This window comes from Lycorma delicatula, chromosome 1, assembly GCF_047948215.1.
Source record: "Lycorma delicatula isolate Av1 chromosome 1, ASM4794821v1, whole genome shotgun sequence".
NCBI classification, from domain to species: Eukaryota; Metazoa; Arthropoda; class Insecta; order Hemiptera; family Fulgoridae; genus Lycorma; species Lycorma delicatula.
The window spans coordinates 84,384,939-84,405,240 of NC_134455.1; the positions used below are offsets into that span (position 1 = coordinate 84,384,939).

The 20,302-nt window shown below is 34.5% G+C and overlaps 1 protein-coding gene across 2 annotated transcripts in view; it reads left to right on the forward strand.

The window, feature by feature from the left end:
• Nucleotides 1–3,485: 3,485 nt before the first annotated feature.
• The window catches only part of EMC1 (ER membrane protein complex subunit 1), a 104,800-nt gene continuing 87,983 nt past the window's right edge, over nucleotides 3,486–20,302 (forward strand). For both annotated transcript variants that reach the window (XM_075357308.1, XM_075357317.1), the window contains exons 1-2: nucleotides 3,486–3,647; nucleotides 16,610–16,725. In XM_075357308.1, coding sequence (XP_075213423.1) covers nucleotides 3,556–3,647; nucleotides 16,610–16,725 — 208 coding nt within the window. In that variant the 5' untranslated portion in view covers nucleotides 3,486–3,555. The remainder of the gene's footprint in view (nucleotides 3,648–16,609; nucleotides 16,726–20,302) is intronic.

The following is a 20,302-nucleotide window of genomic DNA, read 5'->3' on the forward strand; positions in this document are numbered from 1 at the left end:
GCATTATTTGGTACTTTGTTCACTAACTTATTTATTACTTATAACTTTTATGTTCCGAGGGTGGTATGATTACTTGCGTAAGAGGCTACCAGATCAAGATAACGACCCTTAACATCATCGTTTGTTAAAGCAAATACTAATTTATAAATGGCAATCAATAAAAAGTGTACCCTTATGAATAAATCCTTGAATATTTTTCCGATATCAGAGTTAATAAAATTAATTACTAGATCATCTGCTTTTCACCCTCTTGGACACTTATTAACAAATGAACTAGTTTTGTTAGAGAAGCACAATCTTTTTTTTTCAGAAATTATAGCTGTTAAAATTGATACAGACGATGTGAGGAGATTAAGGAAAACAATATTTTAATTCTTTTGCGATTAAATATAAATGTTAATAAAATTTAGCAAATATATCCTAGCATCAAAATATAATTTCTTCTTCTAATTGCTTCATGGATTAGGTTCCTAGTGAAATATGTTCAGATATCAAAAATTATTTCCATCCAATATATGCTCTTCCTTGGTCTCTCCTTGCATCGAGTTGACATTTCTGTGCATTCATTGGTAGTTTCCCATTTTCTGTAATTATTCTAAACATTTGTCTTGATAACGAATTCGAACCTCAGTGATGCTGATAATCTGCACTTTATTCCGGATCACCTCATTTCCAACCCTGTTCATCTTGATATATACGCTCTCTTGAAATATTTTGAAACAACTACTGGCATGAACCACATTTCTTCAGCTTTTATGAGCAGTATGAAATTTTTTTATTTAAAAATGATGCAAATTTACTGATTGGTAAACATAGTATAGTATAATATGCTTTTAAATTAAAAATTTGAGCACACCGTTTATTCGCCTGACGTCTAGTGAACTGAATTTTATAGTTAATTATCAACAGTTACCATAAAGCCTGATTGCGTTTAAATTCCATAATCATCTATCTACAGCAGATAAATTAACTTCGTATATCATGAACTTGTTAATTTATGCTATCTACAATTTTTCACAGCGAATAATATGGCACTTTCGTGAAGCAAACATATTTCTTAGGTAAGTGGGAAAGAAACAACGACAACCTATACCGAATTTCCTATGGAAATATTGATTTCTGTGGAATATTTGAATAAACCCCAGCATATATCATTCCACTTCACAAGGTGTTCAATACTCTTCGACATATCTTGTTACATGCCTACAAATCAAAGGAACGAGAGAACCAGGATACAAAGCAAGTATACAGATAATAAACGTATCCTTTAAAGCAGCACGGTTCACCACCATCTACATTATTGGTTTTGGTGTCGACCGGAAGGTGAAAAAAAGGCCACGAAGATGGACTGTTGATAAGACAGATTGGAACGGATACCATAATGCCTTCCAATCACAGTATGACGATGGTGCAAACATCCTTGACCACCTTTCCTTTTTTACGTCCATGGTACTTGAGAAAGCTAACAGATATATACCACAAACATCGAGTAGTCCTAGACGTCCTTCCGTTCCGTGGTGGCACTACACAAATTTAACCGCAGGCCTACAAGTGAACTTCTAAATTTATACCGCAGGGCTAGAGCGATATGCTGTCGAGTATTCTTGGACGCTAAGAGGAAATCATGGACGAAATACATGAACAGTATCTTACGCACTACTCCCACGTCTATTGTATGGAAAAAGATCCGTGCGATTTGCGGATCAGCGAAACAATCTATTCTCGGACTTATTGATGAAGGAGAACTCCTTTCATCATCCTCCGCAGTGCCAAATACCTTAGCAAATTCTTTCCACTCGGTGTCTCTCACTTCATCAAATAATAACGATTTTCAGACGTACAAGATAATACAGATGGAAGTATTGTCGCTAAATATTGGTGATTCGGTTGGTGAATTTAACGCCTCATTTGTATTTATTGAATTGTCACACGCACTTAAAAGCTCACGTGACACTTTCTCTGGACCGGACAACATTTTCCTCAGTATGCTGTCACATCTTCCTAATTCGGCGCTACAACATCTATTGAACATTTACAATGGTTTATTCTCCGAACTAGTCTTCCCACCCGGCTGGTCAGAAGCCTTTATCATACCAGTACTTCAATCTGGTAAAGACAGAGCCAACCCCTCAAGCTACCGCCCTATCTCCTTAGCAAGCGTTTTGTGCCAAGTAATGGAGAGAATGGTAAACCGCAGGCCTACATGGTACTTGGAGAGACATGGCCTTTTATCTCCAGAACATGTGGTTTCCGACAACTACGATCTTCCATTGACCATTTAGTGTCAATGGAAACAGCCATACAAAACGCTTCCCTACTTCACCAGCACCTCGTCGCTATCTTCTTTGATATAAAAAAGGCGTACGACACAGTATTCTAAACACCCTCAAAGAATGGTGAATCAAGGGCAGTATGCTTGCTTTTATTTGGGGTTTCTTAAATCACCTTGCATTCCATGTTCGTGTGGATAACTCTCTTTCAGGTAGCGTCATTTTAGAGAATGGAGTGCCTCAAGGTAGTGTATTAAGTGCTACTTTATTTTCTGTAGGTAACAGTATTACCAAATGTGCGCAGGCACCTGTCTAACTACAATCGTATTAATAATGTCTGTTTAGTTTTATTTTTTAACATTTTCTTTGCAAATCGGGAATTATAGACTGCATATCGGGACGCGGGATTAGAATTACTAAATCGGGATGTTACCGTCCAAATCGGGACGCCTAGCAACCCTGCCAGAAAGGTGTTGGAGAGAGGGAAAGAAAAAGCGTGTGAAGGAATTGTGTATTCTGCATTTTTTACAGGTTATATTAAGATTCGTGATAATTTTCACATAAAAAAAGATTGCTTTATTTCTTAAAGGAAAACTATTTTTGTGATTAATTTAACGTTTGTTTCATAATAATTTTAAAAATGCTAGACTTGACCAGACAGCTTCCAAAAAAAATCTGCTGGATTTAGCCAAAAAATGAAAACTTGGCAACACTGAATACTGTTGTGATCAGTTTCACCACGATTTCACTTCAATCATCCAAGAAAATAAAAAATAATTATTTGCCATAAAAAATTGGTTATACATTTAGGTAATCAGAAATCCTTTTTGTCTTTTTACTCAAACATAAAATAGAGTGGAACACTTTTACATTAGTACAATTTCTAAGGTTGAGTGTATGATTTTTACATAGGTAATTTTTGTTATCTTATATAATAAATTTTTCTGTATAATAATTTCTGTTTGTGTAAGAAGTAACATATGTACTCATTCCTAACGTGATCTATTTGATGTATTATTACGAAATGATCAGAATAAAATAAAATACTATAACTTGTACAAAGTTCAACCTTAATATAATGATTTTAATTAAAATAAAAATGACACCGTTAGTTACAAGGCAGTTAGTATACTCTTGTTAATTAAATTCTAATTTAGCTTGTTTTATTTTTTATTCGAATATAAATAATAACTCTTGTTTAGTAATTTGTTTGTATAGGTTGGCACAAACGTGTCGGCTTTTAAGCAAGTTTAGGTTATGTGTCAGTATTGTTTTTGCAGTAGTCATGTTTAATTTTTATTTGAAGTGGTTAATATTTATTATCTTGGTGGGTTTTAGTTTAGCTATATATGAAGATCAAATCGGGAAATTTGACTGGTGAGTCGTTTTCATTTGTAGTGTTTAGTTTTTATCAACCATTGTATTCTCATTCTTATCGACTGTTTTAACTGTCGTTTTGTGTTTGTTTTCAGTTTTTTGTTATTAAATGAGATAAATATTGGATTACTTTATTCCTTTTATGTTTTAACAACAGTATTTTCATATAAGTAAATCCTTTGTTTTAATATAAGTTGAAAAGTTCGATTATGTTACGATATTTTTGTATTTATTTGTGAACGTTTACCGAATTTTGTGTTTTCCGTTATATTTAATTTTAATCTATTGAATGCTTAATATTTATTTGAAATGTAGTTAAAGATTAAAACTTTTAGCCGGAGCGTTTTAGGATTATTTTTTGTAGGTTAATTAATTGCACATTATTTCTTAGAAATATTCATATTTTAACCTTAATTAAAATTAGTTTAAGATATACAATTGTAACTATTTTATGAACATAACTTTAGAATTCTTGTTCTCTTAAGAAGAATAGTCACAGTATTCTTTTTATCACTTTTCAACACCATGTATATCAATATGATATCCAGTGACAGATTCTACCAAACCAGCCATTAATTGTAAAATATTACCGTTGCATAAAATAATTAGGTAAATTCGACATTATTGTTTAATTTTTAAGAACACTGTAAAGACTACACTTCATTTACACTTATACATATCATCCTCATTCATCCACTGAAGTAATACCTGACAGTGATTCCTGGAGGCTAAAAAGGAAAAAAATTATGCAGATATATCAGTTGATATCATACTGTTGTTCATATCAGTTGTATCATATGATCGTATCATATCAGTTGTTTCATACAAAGTTTAGTAACCGAAATTAATTTAAATATTTTTCGCACTACCTTAGTGTACAGTATATCATAATCAAGAGATATTAAGTATCATTTTCCACCTAATTTATTGTAAAGTAATGTTATAAATTATATACAAATTTTGTATTATTTGTCTATTTATTGTTAATCAGACGAGGTTAGCAAACAATAGGTTAAGTTTTGTTCGGCAATGTTGCTTCCATGTACTGAACTTTGTACTATATCAACCAAAGTTAACCAAATTTAATCTAATGCTTGCAAACTTCATCTAATTAACATTAAATATAAAAATTATTACCCAATGGTACAGTTAACAACACATGATAATACTGAAAGACGTGAGAAATGTTTGATTAAAAACTGTGAACCATTACTAGACAGCTGATGCCATCTAGTAGAGACTCACAGAATTGAGATGTGATGTAGACTTACAATGTCTGCTTGCATATAATGGAGTTTAACCAAAATTTGCTATATTACACAGATACATGTATGAACATTACATTTGGGCCATTCCATTGTCACAGGTTGGACAAACAGTTGGACCATGTTTTTAGAGATTCTAAAGTAAATATCTTCATTAATTAAAAATTTATTTAAATATAAATTATACTTATATGTTCACAATTACTTCCTTAGACCTGTTCATACTCACAATTTTATATTATGATTAACATTCTGCTGCCCAGGTGAGAACTGGGTACCAGGTAGGGTCCACATGGACCCCACCAAAATTCCAAAATTTTATTGCTTTTTCCACTAGTGTTACATGAAATTGATTGATATCGGTGTTTAATCAAATTTTCACTATTCTTCAATAAAAGCCTCATTGTTTTAGAGACTTATGAAATTTAAAAACCTTACGAAAAGAAGAAAAGCCCCAAAAAAAAATTTTGTTACAAACATTATTTATATAATAGTTCCTAGCTTTCATTATAATTTTCAAATGATGATAATTTTCAAACTTAATTAGAAACTCTTACATTAAAACTTTTTATCACAGAAAAAAACATCAGTCCTCATATTCATACTCCGTGTCAACTCAAACTCAAACATAATCAAATGTGTTTTTCATGGTCTTTGCACACTGGTAGTTAGATTTTGAGTATGAGTTGATTGTTTTCCTCTCCATCTTTCTATTAAACATGTGGTATTTCATTTTTTCTTTGGTGCTTCACTTTTAGAAGTATGATCTTCAATTGCAAGAAGTAATTTTATTTCCAATCTTAGCTTTTTGTTGATCCTTACATTGGAAACCCTTCATTTTATGTAAGGTTCAGCTAGGCTGAAGGCCACTGACATAAAAAAATCTGCTTGAAGATATTTATTTACATCTAAGGTGGAGAGAACATAGCTGTTTTTACACTTATGTCAAGTGTACTGTAAAAGTATCTTTTATCATTTATTTTTTCTCCTTTATAGCATGTATCCTTTAAATCAAACCTCAAACACACAAGAAGAAATTTCAATCTGTTTTGTGACATTAGACATCTAAAAATCAGAAAAACAAATTTTCCAGGAGAAAAGATTGGAAAGGTGAAGTTCAGAGTTCTTGGTAACTGCACAAACCGCAGCTTCCCTTCCCACTATACAATGAGCTGCGGAACACTTTACATTTTACACATATACTACACCAAGAACACTACATTCACACACGATTACCTGATGATAAGAGGACAAGCACCCCTATGCGCACGATGCAACTGCCCCATGACTGTGCACCATATACTCGTGGATTGCATATGTTATGCAGCATTGCGTCGTAAATTTAATCTACCCAGAAACATCCGTGGTGTCTTGTGCAATGATAATGAAATTTTAACCTGGTTGTTTTTATTTCTTCGAAGTGCTGGGTTAATGCAAAAAATTTAATATCGTTGCGTATATTTTTTAATGCTGGAAGAGTTTTTAATAAGTTTCTTTTTTTCTGAGTTTTTGATTTTTTTTTTATCCGATTAGGAGCCTTTTACACTCCTTATCGGAATTTGTTAAATTTTATATAGTTATTTTTTTTTATATTTTAAAGACTCTCTGTGATATTGTTGTAAGATTTTAGTAATGTTAGTTTTATGCTTTATTTCTCCTTTTTAATTTTTATTTTTAACCTAGTTTTAATTATATAATTAGTGTTTTAAGTTTTACTTAATTTTGTTATTTTAGTTTTTAACCTAGTTTTAAGTTTTATATTAGACCCTTTATGGTTTTTAGTTATCCAAGAATGGGCCCTTTACACCCATCTTGGACTTTGTAAAATTCTATTTACTTTTGATTTTATATTAGTTTTTACCTGTGATATTAGTCGTAAGTTTTATTCATCTTTTAGAATAGTTTTAAATCCGTTTATTTTTTATATTAAAAAAAAGATTCCGGGTGATGATAACGCGCAAGCGTTTTTCACCCTAAGAAAAAAAAAAAAAAACCTCTATCAATTTGAATGTCGTTATGAATATGCATTGGAGCAAATGACATCAGCCTCTCTTAATTACCTATTAAGAAAAAATTTGTATTCATGTTAATTAAAGAGCTGCTGCTGGTTATTTTGACAATACAGTATTGGTAAAATGTTTCAATTCTTTTCAGCTGGGTTTTCAAATTAAGGCCTTATGGGCCTTTGAGGGTCATGGCCCAGCTGAAGTTGACTCGTGTGAGCTTCTGTTGGATAAGAAGCCATGTTGAGGTCCCAGGGAATAAACATGCTGACATCGCCACTAAGGAAGCATGTACTCAATCCACATTCACTACTCATATTCTTACCTCTTATTTTTCTAATTTTATAAAACAATGCGAATGGAATGGCAGAATGAGTGGAATCTGGCAGTGGATAACAAGCTATAACTTGTAAAGAACATGGTTTCGTCTTTGGTTTTCAACATCAAGTAGGAGAGATCAACATTTTTTATCATCTGCAATAGATCATACTGGACCTGCACATGGGTATCTGATATTGTCAGATGATATTCCTGTGTGTCCTCGATGTAACTGGGGCTTAACTGTTCACCATATTTTTGTGTATTGTGTACATTACATGGCCGTAAATCACAGGTTTAAAGTGCTTACCACAATGCGGTGTATTCTAGGTGATGATGCTAACATGATTGATAGTTTTTAAGTTCTTTTGTTCATAGGAATATATCATCAGTTGTGAATTTTTATTTCATTTCTTTTGCTATTTATATTTTTATTCTTTATATTTAGTGTTGTTTTCTGTTTGTTGTATTGTTTTATTTTGTCTGTCTTTCTGCATCCGAGAAGGAGCTCTTTACATCCCTCTTGGACTTTGTTATATGTATTTATTTTTAGTTTAATTTTAACTATATTTTTTATGTTTTGTCTTAAATTTCATGTTAGTGACTGATATTAATTTTAAAGGTGTTTTAAGAGATATTTTTAGCTGTGATATTTGTTGTAAGTTTTAATTACTTTTTTTGTCTTGTAGCCTTAGTTTCAGTTTTTCTTTTTATTAATATATTTTATCCCAGTCGATGATAATGTAAAGAGCGCTTTTCACCCTCAAAAAAAGAAAAAAAATTTAATGTATGTACCTGGTTTTTTAGGTTATTTAATTTTATTTGTTATCTGATGGACAGTTAAAATAGTTTTGTAACATGGAAAAAATAAAATTGTTATTTTTATTCGTTACTTTGTTATTGATTTTATTTTTATTTTGTTACCCCTTTACACGTCTGTTGGACTTCATTAAAGTTTACTTAGTTTTTATTTTTATGTTTGCTGTTAATTTTTAAATGAATTATACCCTTTTTTAAGATACTGACTATGATGTTAGCTTTAAGTAAGATTTTGGTACGTTAGCTATGATACTAGTTGTAAGTTTTTGTTTTTTAATATTATTTATGATATCTTTGTTCTGGGCAATGATAATACGAAAGCACTTTTTCGCCACAAAAAAATTCTTCATAGTCTGTGTAGATAGATGCATAAATATTTTAACCAAAAATCTCAACCTTATGCAGTTCTGGTCTTAAAAGTGTACAATCACATATTTGGTTGTGTTTATCATATCCCATAAAAAAATTTTTGCTCTGGACATCTGGTATTTTGAAAACAGGTTTCCAACATTCATCTAACATTTCTTTATTTTTCTATACATCTTGGGAAATAAAGACAATAAGTTTACTTCTGAAACCACTAATTTTGCACAGTCTGGAAATTCTTTAGCGGAGTAAATTATTTTTGGTAATTTAATTTGATACCTAACGCTGTGTTTGGTATCTTCACCCACCCAATCAACTTTACCTTTCCCATTGATGTAGCAAAGAAAAACTACTGTCCACTTAAATCTTCCATCATATTAGTCAGGTTAGAAATAGTATGTTTATTCTTAAATTGTCTAGAATATCAGTCAGAAAAATCTTTGATGTGTTCAAAGTGGGGAATGTTTTTTTCAACTCTTGAGTTACTAGCTTTAAACAGACAAAAACAGAATATTTATCATGAGTTGTCTCATCACTAACAATAGAATATGATAGTACACTTTCTCCTTTTGTTCAGGCACAAGCTGTAAGTACAATGATGTGCTTGTGGCTCCAGTAAGCCCTTAAGATTTCAACCCGTAATGTTGCCATATAGTTTTCAATATAGTCCAATGTACAATTTCATCATTTTTAGCTGAATCTTTTTCATATTCTTGAAAGTTTTAGCTTTTAGCCTCTTTGTAAAAAGTGCTTTTCAAACTTACTAAATTGATTTTATAGCTCATTCAATAGCTCCTTTTGTTTCAGATACTTTTTGTCAATCTAAATTATCATCCTTCCATTGTTTCCAGAAAATCTCAGATGACATGTTAACTTCTATATCAGTTAGAGTGTGCAAATCAAGTATACACTACTTAGTCACCTGTCTTGCATTTTCCTCTTCTAAATCACAAATAAAGCTCAGAAGGTCTGAATGGTTGGAAGGAAAGTAATTGTCTTTTCTATATGGATTTAATTAGGAAATAAAAATTGGCGTAATATTTTCAAACAAACATTCTGTTGCACTTTCACTAGGCAAAGCAATATTTTTAGGCATAAGTTCATAAAGTTTTGAACTTTTAATTGATTTTCAATGGTAGATTCTCAATTTTGAACAAGGTATATGCCTCTTGGATTTTCATGTTCATTTAATGCATCTAAACTTAAGTTTTCCGTTTTTTTTTTGTTGTTTTTTTTTAATCTTCGATAGACTTGACTCCTTTATTTCTGGCTTGTGATTACTAATATTATCTGAACTATAAAATTGTTGAACCTTAAAGATAGTATTTTGTGAACTAGAACTCTTTGAACCTTATCAATTATTTTTTCTGTAACAAAATTCACACACATATTGCTATTTATTAAGGCTGTGCATCTGTATTTGAGTAATTAATAATTATTGTTAGTTATACTAACTAACTAACTAATTATATTTTAGTTTTTACTATTTTGCCTGTGATATTGTGTGTTTTGATTGTTACTGTTATTTAGTTTATTTGTCTGTGGTCTGTAGTACTTAATGTTGTTGTTATTAAATTTTTATTTTGTTATAGAAGCGTTGCTTCTGGGTGCTAATTACAAATCTCTGTTGAACACTAAAAGTAAAAATTTCTTGCCTCTCCTCTCTGGCCTTCTCTTTTTCTTTGCACCTTTCGTATTTGTTTTTATCTTGCTTATGTTTTTCAACCAGCTTTTTCATCTATTCCACAGATGTAGACTTCAACATATTTCTGAAAAAAGGAAAAGTTAAGTGAAACCTAAGTCTTATAAAATGCAACAGGTGGATCAAAAAACTGTCTCAGGTGGGACAGCTTAACTACTGTTGAAATATCTTTGCCTTTAATTTGAATTACTTGTACTTTTATTATAAGTTTTCTTTCTCTCCTAGACACTACCACACTAAAATAAACAGTATACAAATTAATCTAGACAGAGTATTAGGATTAACTTTTTCCGTTTTATTGTTTTCTTCATATGTTGACCTACACTTGTTAAAAACATTAACACAGTATTTACCTGTATGTAGATGTTAATTTACCTTGAAAGTACCTATAAATAACATTATATAAAAGTTATTTAACGTTGTAATGTAATATGATAAACCCGATTATAAATCGTCTTGGGTGGGAAGAAAAATTGTAAAAATCTCTTAGCTTTATTTTCAGTTAATGTATCTTTATGATTAACAAGTTTATTTTACCAAGTAGTCAGTTTTACATTATAATAAACATAATGTACAAATGATTCTAAGCAGAAAATTAACTTTTTTTTAATACTAAAATGTCATTTCATTTAAAACTTGCCTAATTTAGAGCTTTTAACTCCAATGTGTAGACGAAGTTCTTGAGTATTCATTAATTAACAACCAGCTGCATATTTGTATTAAGATTATAATACAAACCTAAATTTAAAAAAAATTGTTTTATACGTAGTAAGTAAACCTGCCAACTTCAAAGTTTGCATTTCTCATGAAAAAAAAAATTATTTTTTCTGCATGTTGAATTTTAGTATGTTTAGACAATGAAACTAAAACCAATAATATTAATACATTTAAAAAATAATTTTTTATTGTTACTAGGTCTACTCTTTACGTAGAATGGCCCAAAACAAGATATTGTATCATTTGTAACAATTTCTGGAACTCAGTCTCCTAAATAATTTTAGGAGATCATAATTAAAAATAATTGGGTACTCTTCTACTATCTTGGTCCTCATATAAACCCCGACAGGGGAGGAATCTTATTCTTTAAGACTTTGGAGGTTGGCATTCCCACAGCCCTAGCCTGTGCAGTTTTTCTTTTCCCCTACAGCCAGAGCTGCAGAACAATTTACACTATACACATACACTACACAAATTACAAAATATACCCTTACAAAACTACACATCATCCTACACCGTTTTTCTTACATTTACAATCGGTGGTGTTGCGACATCTTATGAAACGCAACCCTAACTTAAGGAGGGAACTATCATGCCGATGAGTGAATGGCTCTATGTAGTGAGTCTCGAACAATGACCTCTGGGCACCGAGGCGAACCCAGTTGTAATTAGCTCTAGCTCAGTACGCGTGCACTCTGCTGGAGTAGTCTGTTATATCGCCGGTACTCGTGGGACCAAAATTTCAAGTCCACAAAAAAATCTTATGATGGCTGGTGGTCCGTCTGAAAAAAGCAGCTATTTTAGTCTTGTGAAGAGGCCATGGTCAGCTTTATCTGACGAGGATAAAAGTCCTACCGAAGAGAACTGCAAATCATCTTACATGAAATTTAAAAATATTCGATTCGTTATTCTTCGAAATAATCAGGAAGGTGGGTCCCTCCAGAAGGTTTTGCCTTTCTTGACAAACAAAGTTATAACTGCTGCAAGTGGTTTCCCGAAGAACATCAGAAAATTGTGTGACGGACCGATTCTGATTGAAATATTCAATGAAGAGCAGAGTCGATGTATCTTACATCTCCGTAATATAGGCAGTCAAATATAAGTGCGAAATGCTGCAAAACCCAAAATACGAGTCACAGGTTGATTTTTTTGCCGAGATCTTATGGATATAGATGTCACTGAAATAGCTGATGAGCTTCGTGCGCAAGATGTTGTAGAAGTAAAATGTGTAATGAAGAGGCAGAACGGATTGGAAGAACCAGCACCTTCTGTTATACTGAATTTCAACCTTCCAGTTCCACCGGAAAAAATACAAATTGTTTATCTTTCAGTTCAAGTACGACCTTTCATTCCCAACTGTCAACGATGTATTAAATGCCAAGGGTATGGTCACACTGCAGCATCTTGCGCGAAAACAAAAATCTGTGGTAGATGTGCTAAGGAAGGCCACAATGATAATAACTGCCAAGAAGATTAGAAAAATGTCCTAATTGCAGTGGTTCGCATATAGCTCGCTCCTGTGATTGCCTAAATTTTAAGGAAGAAAAGATAATTCTCAAAATCTCTACTGAGCAGAAACTATCTTCCGGGCAGCACGCAGAGATTATAAAAAACTATTAACTCAAGGAACCTGGTTAAACCAGATGTATCTTTTGCTGTCGCTCATCACAACAAGCTCCTACAGATTTAAGTAATCCCCCGTGCGGATCCTGCAATGAGCTAAAAAAACTTGTTCAGATAACATCTGAACATGCAGTTCAGTTTCGTCGCAGTTAGTGAATACAGCAGTGGGATCCCTATGATCCCAGTTCCTGTTCTCAAAGTTTTACCGGTACGGGCAGGAGTATTCACAGCTGGCGGTAAGCCATCTAATAAGCTCTCTGTTAAGGAAACCCACGTAACCACCCCCTCTCGGATGTATGTCAACTGCGGCATTCCATTTTACTAAATCTCCTCCACCATCACCTTGTATACTGGAGGACATGGTTGAAGAACCACCTGACCATAGAGCATCGGAGTTCTTTAAAATCGAAAATACAAAAAAGAAAAACCGAATCTCATACAAATAATTTTTATATACTTTCCTAAATTTATTTGTCTGTATTTATGAATATTATTCAGTGGAACGTTAGAGATCTTCGGTCCCGCATTGAATATAATAGAGTACTGGCGCGCGCACATGATCCACTAATCATGTGCTTCCAAAAAACACATCTTCTACAACAAGATCTAATAACACTCTGAGGGTATTTCTGTGAGAGATACGACTGTCTAGTAGACAGTAGGGAGAGTGGTGGAGTTGCTATTTTCATGAAGAATGAGGTGTCGGCTACAAGGATTAAAGTAGCCACCCTTATTCCTGCTGTTGCAGTAAAGATCTCTTATCTCCTTCAAATTGCATATCTGCAATTTGTATCTCACCGAATTCTGAGTTCAGTGCTCTAGAAATCTCAAATCTCCTCACGCAAATACCATCGCCATTGTTAGTAGTAGGAGACTTCTACCATATTTCCTGAGGCTCAAATTTCTGCTCCACTCGAGGAAATATGATAAACAGACTTGGAGCATTGTCTAATGAATGAATGATCACAGACATTCATGTCTCTATCATCTGGTACTGTATATAACATCGACTGTATCTCTGTATGCTCACCGAGTTTACTCCCTTATCTTAATTGTGTGTTTGTGATGACTTTCACGGCAGTGATCACAGGCCAATTATTATTGGTTTCGATGTTGACCGTGTGGTGAAAAGAAGGACACGGAGATGGATTGTTGAAATGGACACCATAGAGCCTTCCAATCACAGTATGACGATGGTGAAGACATCCTTGACCAACTTTCCTTTTTTACGTCCGTGATACTTGAGAAAGCTAACAGATATATACCACAAACATCGAGTAGACCTAGTTCCATGGTGGAATGATGATTGCCAAAACGCTATTAGGAATGGACGGTAGGCACTACACAAATTTAACCGCAGGCCTACAATTGAACTTCTAAATTTATACCGCAGGGCTAGAGCGGTATGCTGTCGAGTATTCTTGGACGCTAAGAGGAAATCATGGACGAAATACATGAACAGTATCTCACGCACTACTCCCACGTCTACTGTATGGAAAAAGATCCGTGCGATTTGCGGATCAGCGAAACCTATTCTCGGTCTTATTGATGAAGGAGAACTCCTTTCATCATCATCCTCCGCAGTGGCAAATACCTTAGTAAATTCTTTCCGCTCGGTGTCTCACACTTCATCAAATAATAACGATTTTCAGACGTACAAGATACAGATGGAAGTATTGTCGCTAAACATTGGTGATTCGGTTGGCAAATTAAACGCCTCATTTATATTCAATGAATTGTCACACGCACTTAAAAGCACACGGGACACTTTCTCTGGATCGGACAACATTTTCCTCAGTATGCTGTCACATCTTCCTAATTCGGCGCTACAACATCTATTGAACATTTACAATGGTTTATTCTCCGAACTAGTCTTCCCACCCGGCTGGTCAGAAGCCTTTCTCATACCAGTACTTCAACCTGGTAAAGACAGAGCCAACCCCCTCAAGCTACCGCCCTATCTCCTTAGCAAGCGTTTTGTGCCAAGTAATGGAGAGAATGGTAAACCGCAGGCCTACATGGTACTAAGAGAGACATGGCCTTTTGTCTCCAGAACGTGTGGTTTCCGACAACTACGATGTTTCCATTGACCATTTAGGGTCAATGGAAACAGCCATACAAAACGCTTCCCTACTTCACCAGCACCTCGTCGCTATCTTCTTTGATATAAAAAAGGCGTACGACACGGTATTCTAAACACCCTCAAAGAATGGTGAATCAAGGGCAGTATGCTTCCTTATTCGGGGTTTCTTAAATCACGATCATTCCGTGTTTGTGAGGACGATTTTCTTTCAGGTAGCGTTATCTTAGAGATTGGAGTGCTTCAAATTACTATATTAAATGCTATCATATTTTTTGTGTAGCCATAGACAGTATTACCAAATATGTACATGCACCTGTCTCATGTACTTATTTGTTGATGATTTTCTATTTACATTGTGACTTGTTTAACACCTACAGTCGAGAGACTACTACAGAGTACTATATCTCACCTTGAAGCTTGGTCCAGGGTTACCAGGCTTCATGTTTTCATCTGATAAAACAAAATGTGTAGGCTTTTCTCAGCTGCAGAACCCTTCTATTCTGCAAGTTTTTCTGAACAGGGAGCTTATTGGTACCTCTCCCCACATATGTTTGACACATATGATATGTTTGACCCGCCTTACTTGGGTCAAACATATCAATGAATTAAAAACAAAATGTTCCAAACTTTTAGGTATGATGTGAGCCCTTAGTAACATCAATTGGCGAGCCGATCGGTCATGTATTATACATTTTATTATTCCTTAGTTCGTACCCGTTTAGATTATGATTGTGTTGCTTACTCTTCAGCTCGTCATACCATGCTTAAAATGCTGTATGCAGTACATCATGCTTTCCTTTGGCTTGCCACAGGTGCGTTCAGATCAAACCCTGTCGCAAGCTTACTTCTAGACTGTGGTGAGCCATCACTTTGGGATAGATGGGATTAGCTTTTAGCATCTTATTTTGCTTGTCTCAAAGAACAGCCAAATCACCTGGCTTTTGACTCAGTCCTTAGGAATCTTAATTTAGGAAGGTATGAGGACCATCCACGTTGTACTGCACCTGTAGGTGTCTGTACCTGACGTCTATTGCACCATATAAATGTTGACACACCCTCATTCTTTCCAGCGTATCCATGCTCATATCCTCCGAGGTGAATAAACCTCATAGTTTTGACCTTACGATATACAATAAACAATTAACACCACCTACTGCCTTTAACCTAGTTTTAAATTCTGTGTTAGAGTTTTTATATTATTTTTTTTTTAATCTGTTATCTGAGAATGGGCCCTTTAAACCCATTTCGGGCTTTGTTAAATTCCTTTTACTTTTAGTTTTATTTTAGATTTTATCTGTGATATTAGTTGTAAGTTTTATTTATTTTTTAGGCTAGTCTTAGTTTCTTTTATTTTTTTATAAAAAAGCAAATTCCGGGCGTTGATAAAGCGTAGGCGTTTTTCGCCCACCAAAAAAAAAAAAATTACATAACATAGTTCATGTAACATGTTTTCATTATTTTATATTATCACTACAGAAAATTGGATGTTTTATGATTTGAAAAGCAATTGTGGACGATGATTTTGAATACTTTAATAATAATTGCAATTTATTCAGCAGTGTAACCAGAAATCAAGATAATAGACATGTGCGCCTAGACAGCAAGTTTATTATCTCCACCCCCACTACTGAAATGCTAATGTTACTGCAGTCTTGTAGAATTTCTATTAAAAAATCTTAGAGATTATTCCATCTCAACTTAGTTTACTTCCTGTAACTGTAAAAGTATCATATAAAATGTATGTTATTATATTTAGTTTTTGTGATTATTTTTAAAAATATTTGTATCAGAAATTAAAAGTTTAAATCTGAAATATTAAATTCGCTTAACTTATTCTTATTGTTAGAAATATTGCTTAAGTATTGTTTCATTTCTTGTTAATTTTATTAAGCAATTCACAGGTACAATGTTAATTATACGTAACATAATAAAAAATACCCAATTCTTAAGTCACAAATATATTTTGTAATATTTCATTATGTAATTTGGCTTGTACATCATTACATGAATTAGTTATTGGAAATGCATTACAAATCTTGTGAAAATATTTATTTTATTTCTTTCAGGAGACAAAAGTACATAGGAAAAATAAAATTTTCTTCAATAGACTCAAAGTCTGCAGTTAAAAAGGTATTTGTTGCTACTGAGGAAAATGTTATAGCAGCTTTGTTTTTGAAATCAGGTTTGTTCGTCTTTTTTTTTAATAATTGTACAGTGACTATTTAAGTAGTTCTTATTTTATGTTTTATATTTTTGAATATGAACCAAGAACTAGACTAAGGAGTATGCCCATCTTGATTTCTTATGAAAACAAACCCATACTACTGAAACCCCCAACAGAGAGTCTTATTCCTTAAGACTTGGGGGTTGGCATCCCCATGGCCCTAGTCTGCAGGCAGCTTTTCTTCCCACTACACCCAGAGCTGCAGAACTCATTATACTATACCAAGAACACTACACAAACAACAACAAGTACCCTTACAAAATTACAGCAACATACTACACTGTTTCTTCTCACAATTACATTCAGAGTTGTTGCGACATCTGATGAAACGCAACTGTAACCCAAGGTGGAAATTATCATGACGATAGGTGATTGGTTCTACATAGTGAGTCTTGAACGATGTCCTCTGGGCACCACAGCGAACCCAGTTGTAATTAGCTCTAGCTCCAGTACGCATGTGCTCTGCTGGAGTGGTTTGTTATATCACTGGTACTCGTGGGACCAAAATGTCATGTCTACAAAAATATCTTATGATGGTTGGTGGTTCATCTGAAAAAACCACCAATTTTAGTCTTGTGAAGAGACCCCAATCAGCCTTATCTGACGTGGTTAACTGCGTAGTAGATGAAACTGGTAAATATAAAAACATTCGATATGTTATTCTCCGCAATAATCAGGTTGGTGGCTCTCTCCAAAAGGTCTCGCCTTTCTTGATAATCAAAGTTATAACAAATTCTAGTGGTTCCTCGAAGAATATTAGAAAATTGCAAGACGGATCGATTCTGGTTGAAAAAATTAATGAGGAACAGAGTCAATCTATCTTATGTCTACGTAATATGGGTGGCATAAGTATCAGTGCAGAATGCCATAAAACCCTAAATACAAGCCAGGGAGTAATTTTTGCAGAGACCTTTTAGATATCGATATTGCTGAAATAGCTGCTGAGATTTGTTCTGCTACAAGATGTTGTAGAATTTAAGCGTATAATGAAACAACAGAGCGGAATGGAAGAACCGACACCATCTCTTATAATGACATTCAATCTCCCTGTTCCACCAGAGAAGATTAAAGTGGGTTACCTGTTGGTTCGGGTATGATCATTCATACCCAACCCATGGCGATGTTTCAGATGCCAAGGATATGGTCACACTACATCTTGCTCGAAAACTGAGATCTGTGCTCAATGTGCTAAGGAAGGTTACAATGATACAAACTACCAAGAAGATGAGATATGTGCAAATTGCAATGGTTCACATACAGCTCATTTCCAAGATTGCCCAACTTTTAAAGAAGAAAAGGCAATTCTCAAAATCTCTACAGTGCAGAAGCTATCTTTCCCGGCTGCACACAGAGAATATAAAAAGACAATTAACTCATGGAACCGGGTTAAACCAGATGTATCTTTTCCTACTGTTACACCAAAACAAGCTCCTACAGATGTTGGTAATCAGCAGTGCGGATCCTGCAATGAGCCAATAAAACTTGTTCAGATGTTATCTGACCAAGTTGCTTCACTTACAGCCACTACTTCTGAGCTGACTAAAACGGACAGAAAGTTGGTAGCTGCAGCAAGTGAAACCAACAGTGGGGTCCCTTTAAAAGTTCCTAAAGCTTTACCTGTATGGGCAGAAGTAAACACAGGTGATGGTAAGCCATTTAATATGCTCCCTGTTAAGGGAGCTTTCATAACTACCTCTTCTGAGATGTCATCTACGACATCCCAACCTTCCAAATCTCCTTCTCCATCACCTCATTTAATGGAGGATATGATCCGCCCGACCCAAGGGCATTGGAATACTTTAAAATTAAAAATATGAAAAAGAAAAACCAGATCACGTACAACTAATTTTCCATATATTTATGTGTGTTTCCGTATCTAACTACTTTTATGAACATTATTCAGTGGAACGATAGAGGTCTTTGGTTCCGCATTGAAGATATTAAAGTATTGGCGCATGCCCTCGGACTTATTCATGAAGAACTCCTTACATCACCTTCTGCAGTGGCAAATAACTTGGCAGATTCTTTCCGTTTGGTGTCTCTCACCTCATCATACAGCAACGAATTTCAGAGGTACAAAATACAGACAGAAATACTACCATTAAACATTAGTGATTCGGTCAGTGAATTTAAACGCTCCATTTTCATTTAAGGAGTTGTCACATGCACCTAAAAACTCATGTGACACCTCCCCTGGACCTGACAACATTCATCTCAGTATGATCTCGCACCTTCCAAATTCAGCGCTATAGCACCTATTGTGTATTTATAATGGTTTATTCTCTTCACAAGTTTTCCCTTCAGTCTGGTCAGAAGCCACTGTCATACCAGTGCTAAAGTCTGGTAAGACAAAGAAAGCCTCACAAGCTATCGCCCTATCTCCTTGACAATGATCTTATGCAAAGTAATGGAGAGAATGGTGAACCGCAGGCTTACATGGTACTTAGAAAGAAATGGCCTTTCATCTCCAGGGCAGTGTGGTTTCCGCCAAGGACGATCATCCAGTTAGTGTCATTGATTGACTACTTAGTGTCATTGGAAGCAGCTATTCAGAACGCTTTCCTGCTATGCCAACGCCTCGTCGCTATCTTCTTTGATATCAGGAGGGTGTTAAACACGGCCTAGCGACGTGGTATTCTAAACACCCTCAAAGAATGGGGGGTGAAGAGCAACATGCTGGCTTTTATCAGAGGTTTCTTAAATGATCAAACTTTCCGTTTCTGTGTTGGAAATTATCTATCGGGTTAGCGTTGCTTTGGAGAATGGAGTCCCCCAAGGAAGTGTATTAACTACCACCTTGTTTGCTATAGCCATCAACAATATCACTGATTGTTTGCACCCATCTGTTTCATGCTGATGATTTTGCCGTATATATTATGTCCCATTCAACCGCCACAACAGAAAAACTACTACAGAACACAATATCTCGCTTTGAAGCTTGGTCTAAGGTGACTGGCGTGACATTTTCACCTGAGAAAACAAAATGTGTAGTCTCTTCTTGCTTGTGGGACCCATCTACTCCACAAGTTTTTCTCAATGGGGAGCAGATTGCAATCATTCCTGATATCAAGTTTTTAGGTTTAATTTTTGACAACAACGTGGGTAAAACACATCAAAGAACTAAAAATAAAATATCCAAAATTTTAGATATGATGCAAGTTCTTAGCTACACCAATTTGGGAAGCCGATAGATGATGAATGTTGTGATTTTATTGTTCCTTAGTTTGTTCCCACTTAGATTACAGTTGTATCGCCCTGATCAAGCCCTGTAATTAGCATACTTGTTGAGTGCGGTGAACCATCACTTTGGGATAGATGTGACCTACTTCTAGCATTTTACTTTGCCCGTCTGAAAGGGCAATCGAATCACCTGGCTTTTACCGCAGTTTTTGTGAATTCTAATTTACAAAAATATGAAAACCATCCACGTTTCACTGTACCTATGGGTGTATGTTTTCGGCGGTTACTGCAGCCTTTAAACATAGTCATACCTTCTATACTTCCAACATATCACTGTTATCCTTCGTGGAGAATC